Source organism: Oculina patagonica, chromosome 7 (assembly GCF_052425735.1).
Source record: "Oculina patagonica isolate OP01 chromosome 7, crgOcupat, whole genome shotgun sequence".
Classification (NCBI taxonomy): domain Eukaryota; kingdom Metazoa; phylum Cnidaria; class Anthozoa; order Scleractinia; family Oculinidae; genus Oculina; species Oculina patagonica.
The window spans coordinates 4190581-4198622 of NC_135764.1; the positions used below are offsets into that span (position 1 = coordinate 4190581).

General features: G+C 37.5%; 1 protein-coding gene across 1 annotated transcript; it reads left to right on the top strand.

Moving 5' to 3' along the window:
• The first annotated feature begins 2419 nt into the window (after nucleotides 1-2419).
• Nucleotides 2420-3461, top strand: LOC144659470 (melanocortin receptor 4-like). Its single transcript, XM_078519913.1, has one exon. It carries the CDS (start codon nucleotides 2471-2473, stop codon nucleotides 3368-3370), a length of 900 nt encoding a protein of 299 aa, XP_078376039.1. The 5' UTR covers nucleotides 2420-2470; the 3' UTR covers nucleotides 3371-3461.
• The last annotated feature ends 4581 nt before the right edge of the window (nucleotides 3462-8042 follow it).

An 8042-nucleotide genomic window follows, 5' to 3' on the forward strand; every position in this document is an offset into this window, starting at 1 on the left:
GAACACTTCCCGAATTACATGTTTTGTACGTGCAGTGCAAGGTTTTCCGAATGTTCTTTATATGAATTTACCTGCAGGGTTTTCAAACATGAATTCACTGTTCTCAAAAATTAATTCTCAAAAATTAATTCACTGTCACCCCTAATTGACTGAAGGAAAAGCTATAAATGTATTGGAAACATTTTGCACATTAAACAGGCGGTACAGTGCAACTTTGGTAAGAAATACACATCACAGACACATTAACTTTCAATTTGCTTTTGACTCGACATCGGCCAACCTGTCTGGATCAAATTTTACAAACTTTCAAAGATGACCACGGAAGGCGACACACGAAATGTTATTAGAACTATAATTATACTGACTTCGGTTGTTGTTTTTTTTTCGTCGCAAATGTCGACTTCGTTAAAAAAGATAACTTTAGTCCATCATTTATAAAATTATCATTGAAAAATTAGGCAGTTAATTAACATCAAATTTTAAGTAAAAGGCCAGAAACATAACTTGTATCAGTTCATGGCTTCATCATTTTACTCAGGCCGCGGTTGTTTAGAGAAAAACTCTGTGCTGTGTGAAAAGACCCGTAGCCAGTCCGCCAATCGGAGTTTTGTTGCCAAAAAATTATTTCCTGTTTTGCCGTATGCCTGCAAAAAAGAGATTTTCAAATTAGAAAAATTGAAAAATAATCCTAATTTAGACTGCATGATCAACAATTTTTTTCTCGAAAACAGGAGAGGGGGAAAACGGAAGATTATTCATTTCGGTACTGACACAACGTTCTTTTAGCTACTAATTTACTGAGTTATACAAGTGTTAAATCATGGTCTAAACAATTAAAATATGGGAAATATAAGGGATTAACATTTGGCGGCCGGTTGCAAATACAATTATCTGTCAAATGGCTTCACTTTCTAAGGGTTTGGCTGTTTCGTCGGCTCCTAATTACCTCCCGGAAATGAATGGTTTTCACAATATAATGTATAGTATCAGTGGCCATAATCGATTATGGCTTCTGATATTATGTGTGAATTAATTTATCAGCGGAACAAAAAATGTAGGGTTAATTTATAGTTCCTTCTAAAAAAATCACTTCACTGTAAACCCCTAATTGTCTCAAGGAAAAGCTATAAATAAATGAAGTTTTAAACCTGTTATTGGTTAATGCATGGGAAAATTTTTAGTGGAAACATTTGCACAGTTTTAATGTGCAGATCTTTAAAAAGTGTCGGTACATCAGTGCAACTAGAACAAAAAATAAACATCCAAGACACGTTTACCTTCATAACGCTTTCGTCTCGCATCATCAACCCACCTGATCTCCGGATCAATTTTTTTTAACCGTTGCTGAAATGGCCACGGAAAGCTTCACACAAGATGTCCCAGTCGTGGTTAGTTTTATTAGCACTATTGTTATTATTGTCCATGGACAGTTCCTGCCCAACGTACTGGTGATAATCACCGTGAAAAGTAGACCAAGACTCCAGAGTAACACGAAGCATCTTGCTGGCCAAAATATCTATAAGCACAGTACAAGAAAATGTTTTCTCTTTCACCTGTCCCAAGCAGCGTATTCCTGATAGCCATGTACTTTGTTTATTTTGTTCAATTTTTCGTTGCAAATGTCGACTTTGTTGTAAAAAGTAACATTAATCTATCATTTAATTTTCAAAATCTTCATTGAAAAGGATCAAGCGGTTCATTAACGTCAAATTTTAAAAGGAAGGAAACATAACATAAATACCATAATAATAACATAAATACCCATAGCCAATCAGTCAATCAGTCGCCATGAAATCTATTATTACCTGTTTTGCCGTGCGTATATCTGTGAGAAAGGGGTTTCAGTTTCAAATAAGAAACATTTAATTAATAATCCTAATTTAGACTCAACAACAATTATTTCTCAGTCGAAGTCAGTGGAGTGGGAAAGCGAAAGGTTTTCATTGTGGTACTAATTAAGGCTGATTTGGTGAGTTATATAAATGTTAAATCATGGTATAAACAATTAAAACATGAGAAATACTAGCGCCTGAACATTTGGCCAGTTGCAAATACAATTCTCTGACAAATGGCTCCACTTTCTAAGGGTTTTGGCTGTTTCGAGTTCACCGACTCCTAATAATTGAAACCTCCCCGAAATGCATGATTTGTACGTGTAATGCATGATTTTCCGACTGTACTTTTTATGAATTTATCAGCAGAACAAAAAATTGAGGCGGTTAATGCAACCTTCTCAAAACCCACTGCTAACTGCTAATTAACTTAACGAAAAGCTATAAAATTAAGTTTTAAACCTGTTATTAGTTAATGCATGGGAAAAATTTAAGCGGAAACATTTTGCACATTAAAGTGGCGGTACATCAATACAACTAGGACAAGATATAAACATCCAGTATACATTTACCTTCATTACGTTTTCAACTCGACATCAATCAACCTCTGCAGATCAAAAATTGCAAACGTTTCAAAGATGACTACGGAAAGCGACACACAAGATTTCCCAGTTGTGGTTAGTTCAATTAGCACTATCGTTATTAACGGTATCTCTTGTCCCTTGACAGTTCTGCTCAACGTGCTGGTGATAATGGCCGTGAAAAGAAGACCAAGACTCCAGAGCAACACCAACATCTTGCTGGCCTGTTTAGCAATGACTGATGTATTAACTGGTCTTACAGTGCAACCATCTTTAATCGCCTGGACATCAATTTATCTTCTTTATGGTATCAACAGTACAGTGGCTATTACAATTCATACCTCCTTGATACGAACCTTGTCTGTTTGTTCGCTGCTTCATCTAATGTTAGTTACTTGCGAAAGACTTATAGCCATTAAATTTACTATGCACTACCATAACATTGTCACTAAACAGAACATTAAGGTGGCAGTAATCGCCGTTTGGGGGTTAACAGTTATACCTGAACTAATAAAAATTATATCGAATAACGCCGTTATAAAATATATGCGGATTTTCTCAGTTTCCCTAACGATAATTTTCTGTATCATTTTCATTGCCTCGGCCTATGTTATTTTGTATCGTGAAACACGTCGCCACGAAAAGAAGATCAAAACTCAACAGCTACCACAAGAAGAAGTGGAAAGATTCGCTAGAGAGAGCAAAGCGCTCAAGACATCTGCGTTTGTAGTGAGTGCTGTGATGCTAAGCTTCCTGCCAATGGCCTTAACTCTCTTGTTAACGGTTATCACAGGAAAGAAGAAAGAAGTGGTCTTGGTATTTGCACCATTGGTTCGCACATGTGCCATGTTAAACTCGCTTCTGAATCCATTGATCTACTGTTTGCGTCAGAAAGAAATGAGAAAATTTGTGTTGCGAGTTCCTTGCATGCAGGCCGTGCAACCCGCCATGAACTAAAAGCTGAGAAAGATCAGTTTCTTGCAGCTACAAACTTAATTTGTTTGACTTCGTTGAAGAGTTACGATTCTTAAAGGCAAAAATTACTTCATTCTTGTCAGTCAGTGTGTGAAAATAAAAAAAAAGAAAATAAAGCTTAATTCTCAATAAACCTTAATATTTGATATTTTTCTGATTTATGTAATAATATGATAATATGCCCAAATCAGCGTATTCCTGATAATCATGTACTTCGGTTGTTTACTTTTTGTTGCAAATGGCGACTCTGTTTTAAAAAATAACTTTTACCCGTCACTTCAGAATTATCATAAATTAAACATCAGTTATCACTGAGTTGTAAAAGGCAGGAAACATAACTTGTATCAGTTAATGGCTTCATTGTTATACTCAGCAGAAAAGATTTGAAGCCAATCAGTCAATCAGAGTTTTTGTTGCCCTAAAATCAATTATTTTCTGTTTTGCAGTTTGTCAGTGAAGGGTGGAAAAGCCGAAGGTATACACAAGCTGTTAGCTGGTTAAATAATGATATAAACAATTTAAACATGGGAAATATTCGCGATTAAAATTTTAATACCCAGTTGCAAATAAAATTCTCTGTCAAATGGCTTTACTTTCTAAGAGTTTCGGCTGTTTCGTCGGCTTCTAGTCAAGTTGTATAATTACTTCCCTGAAATGCGTTGTAGTGCAAGCTTTTCCAAATATACTTTATATGAATTTATCTGCAGGCTTAATGGAACCGTCTCAAAAATCAATTTCACTGTTAACTCCTAATTGACTGAAGGAAAAGCTATAAATAAATTAATTAATTTTCGTTAGCGCATGTGGGAAAAATTTAAGTGGAAACATTTTGCACATTTAAAGTCACTGTGTCGGTACATCAGTGTAACAAACATCCCAAAGACATTTAAAAGCTTTATTACGCTTTCGACGCGACATCAATCAACCTCTCCGGATCACTGAAATTTTGCAGACGTTACAAGGATGACCCGTGGTTATTTGAATTAGCGGAGCTCCCCAGCGGCTCGTAGGGCCGCAAAGTGGAGCCCCATAACCATAATGCCGGCATAAAAGATAGGAGAACCATGCATTTAATTTTTATGGTCATCATGGCTAGCGGCATGGCAGTGCGGATGTGTCGATAACGAAGACCCAGAAACGAAGACCGAAGACCCTCTGGTCTAAAACGAAGACCCGCTGGTCTAAAACGAAGACCCACTGGTCTTAAACGAAGACCCACTATAGCTAGTCTAAAACGAAAACAGAAGATAGAGTAGCGTCTACATAACAACGCTGAAGCATGGCGCTCTTTGCATAAATTAAAATGTCATCCGAACGCGCGAGAAATTTGACAGTTAACGGTTTTTCTCTGAACAGTACAATTCATGGTAAATATTATTGTTTGTTCCTCTCTGCATTGCAAAATGGCCGCAAAGCCAGCTGCCAGGTTGGACCCAATCCCCCTCGGTCAAATTAATTTGTTTTGGATTTGTCTTCACCAATAATATCGCAGGAAATTATATAGACAAAAATGTCTGCGGCCCGAACTGCCAACTACCGAGAGCCGGGAGCAGTCTAGGAAATCGGTCTTCCCGCTCCCCACCAACCCCCTCCCCCCCATTCCACCCCAACAACACTTCATCACCACCCTGTTCAGGACCCTCAGCTTGGGACAGCGAAACCAAGCACGCGTTTACTGCAGTGTGAATCACAAACCGTGTTGCCGGATTGCCCGGAGGGTAAGGATGATGGAGTGATAAGTTTCAGACATTCAATTCAAATTTCGTTCCCACTTAATACGTGTTTATTTTAATTGTGCAACAGCTGTTACTGAAGAGAAACATGTAACTAAAACAACTAATGCTGTTGCTTTCTTTCTTCTTCTTCTTTTGCAAAGTTTCCCTGCAAGGAAAAAAGAAAATGTCATCACTGTTCGTTTCAACGAACGCGGTCTATTCTGAGCCACTTAGCTTGATTTCACCAGACTGAGCAGCTTTAGACCTTAAAACCTGGGCAGCTTTAGACTCTTGGAATGTGCATCCTGCCTTAAAAGTACTAAAGTAGGTACTGAGCTGTGCATAAGCAAAATATCATGCAGCAAAACAAGGTCAATGTACTGTAAAATTGCAGATGATTATTTGTAAGCAGTGACCCTGAAGTTGGCATATAGTGTCTATATATGAGGAAGGAAGGAAGGAAGGAAGGAAGAAAGGAAGAAAGAAAGAAAGAAAGAAAGAAAGACAGAAAGAAAGAAAGAAAGAAAAAATAGGCCATTTCCGAGTTACCCTTTGCCTCTGTTTGAAAACGAGTCTACGTGCGAAACCATTCAAACTCATTTTCATTTGAATGGTTTCGCACGTAGACTCGTTTTGAAACAGAGGCAAAGGGTAAATCGGAAATGGCCTATTCGGGATTGATTAAAGAGTTTATGAATGATGTGCGTCATCCGCGAGGTTTTATGTGCTCGGTAAGTACGGATTCCAAGGATCTTTGACTGATCGAACTCTATTTTTTCTCATTCGGCTTATCTAGAGTGTATCGATGGCACAAAGTAAAGAATCCAAGTCAGTTTTCAATTGCTTCATGTAAATTTTTGTTTCGTAAATAAAATTGGAACACGACAACTGATCTAAGTTCTGACCGACATGTAAGGTACAAGCAGTCAACAGCACTCACTTTTTGACTTCCGAATCAGCAGCACCTAGTTATGTATGTCTCCCTATCTGTTTCCGCCTGCAATGCATAGTGCATCATTTTAGTTTATACTTTCGCGTGTGATAAGAACATCCTTTGTACAATCTACCAATTTTTAAAAGCATGCAAGTGGGAATAACAGATAATTCCAGGGGGAGCCAAAATGTGATGTCGAGAAGTCTAAGAGTTAAAGGGGCTTCGTCACGGGGATTTCGCAGATTTTTGGTCCAAACTGTTCTAGAATTAGTGGCAGGCAAATTAAGTGTCCAGGGGCGTAGCCAGCTTTTAAAGAATTGTAGGCCTGGTCGATCGCTAGGTTTTTTTTTTTTTTTTTTTTTTTTTTTTTTGGGGGGGGGGGTCCACCGGGGAGGTTTTTGAGATAAAGACCATATACTTTCTCCTTCCGACTTTTTGGTGATTCTGCGTATATTTCGACAGCTTATAGTTCTAACATGACATGACAAGGAATATTAATTGCACCTATTTTCGCTCGATCGTAAATAAACGCTCTTTTCTTCAACAGCACATGGAGTTGTGCGTTTGCCTGCCACCTGGCTAACCCAGAAGGTTTCACGGTTTGCACTTTCTAGATGAGCCATGATCTCATCAGGAAAGGGGAGTTGCGAGACATATCATGCTAAGATATGTTAAAAATTGCTCTCTTTTTCATTTTAAAAGTGCATCACCTTGAATTTTTTCTACTGTACATTTAAAAAATACGAGTAAGTTGAAAAATTTGTAGGCTCGGGCCTACGGGCCTATAGGCTAGCTACGCCCCTGGTGTCATTGTCAGAGAAAGTGTTCCAGACCTTGGAAGTCGGGGTCAACCGATTTTCCTGAAACTTACTGCAGAAGTTGGCCCTGATGAGATATTCAAAAAGCCATTTGGGTTTGGTTTTTAGAAAAGAAGTACAACACATTGACAATGACTTAAAGTCACATCTTTCGGCGCAAATTAAAGTTGAACCGCGTGGGAGTTCGTAAACGTTTTTCTCTTTTGAGCTAGACTGTTCACAATTTATAAAATCTTTGAAATATAAACTCTAAAAACAGTTCTCAAGTTACGAATTAACTTTAATTGACGACTGACACTTAGAACGACATACATAGTGCGGGACAGCTCTCCTTGGAAGAAGCATGGACCTGGAAATTAAGAAAAGAGCGGTATAAATTAATATATTGCGGCAAAAATTACCGATGATAACACTTCGCCTCTTGTTTTGGATCTGAATAAAATGTGAGTCTCTCTCTCTATGGGTATTTCCGAAGAAATCGAAGACGCGAAGATAACCGCCGAAAAAAACGAAGATCTCAAGATTAAAGCGAAGATCTGAAATTGACAAAAAATTGACGAAAACTCGTGTGATCAAATACTAAGATATAAAAATGTCAAACTCGTTAACACTACAGAAAATATCCGTGTAATTTCTTAATTTTGGCATTTGACCACATTTCACTGCGACTTCCACAACCGTGGTTTACAGTCACTGCCGCGAAACCACAGGAAGTCATTACAAGGCTCAAACGTTCAAACCGTTTCAATCCATAGAAAGAAGATTTGCTTAAACAACGAAGATTTGCAAAAAAAAAAATGCAAAGAAAAATACAAAGTACATGGAAATTTCCATGTACCTTTCAGATATGTAGTTAACAAAGTACATGGAAATTTCCATGTACATTTCAGATATGTAGTTAACAAAGTACATGGAAATTTCCATGTACCTTTCAGATATGTAGTTAACAAAGTACATGGAAATTTCCATGTACCTTTCAGATATGTAGTTAACAAAGTACATGGAAATTTCCATGTACTTTTTATATATCTAATAACAAGGTACATAGAAATTTCCATGTACCTTTAAAATACTTATGAATAAAGCCTGCGACTACAGAACTAATTAGAAATCTAGTTCATTTGCTTTGATTTATTTAGTTTTGGAAGAAATAAGCATCTTTGAGGTAAATTTTGCCAGATGAACAT

Excerpts from the sequence above, each read along its gene's own strand:
- LOC144659470 (XM_078519913.1), top strand. The coding sequence starts at position 2,471 with ATGACTACGGAAAGCGACACACAAGATTTCCCAGTTGTGGTTAGTTCA.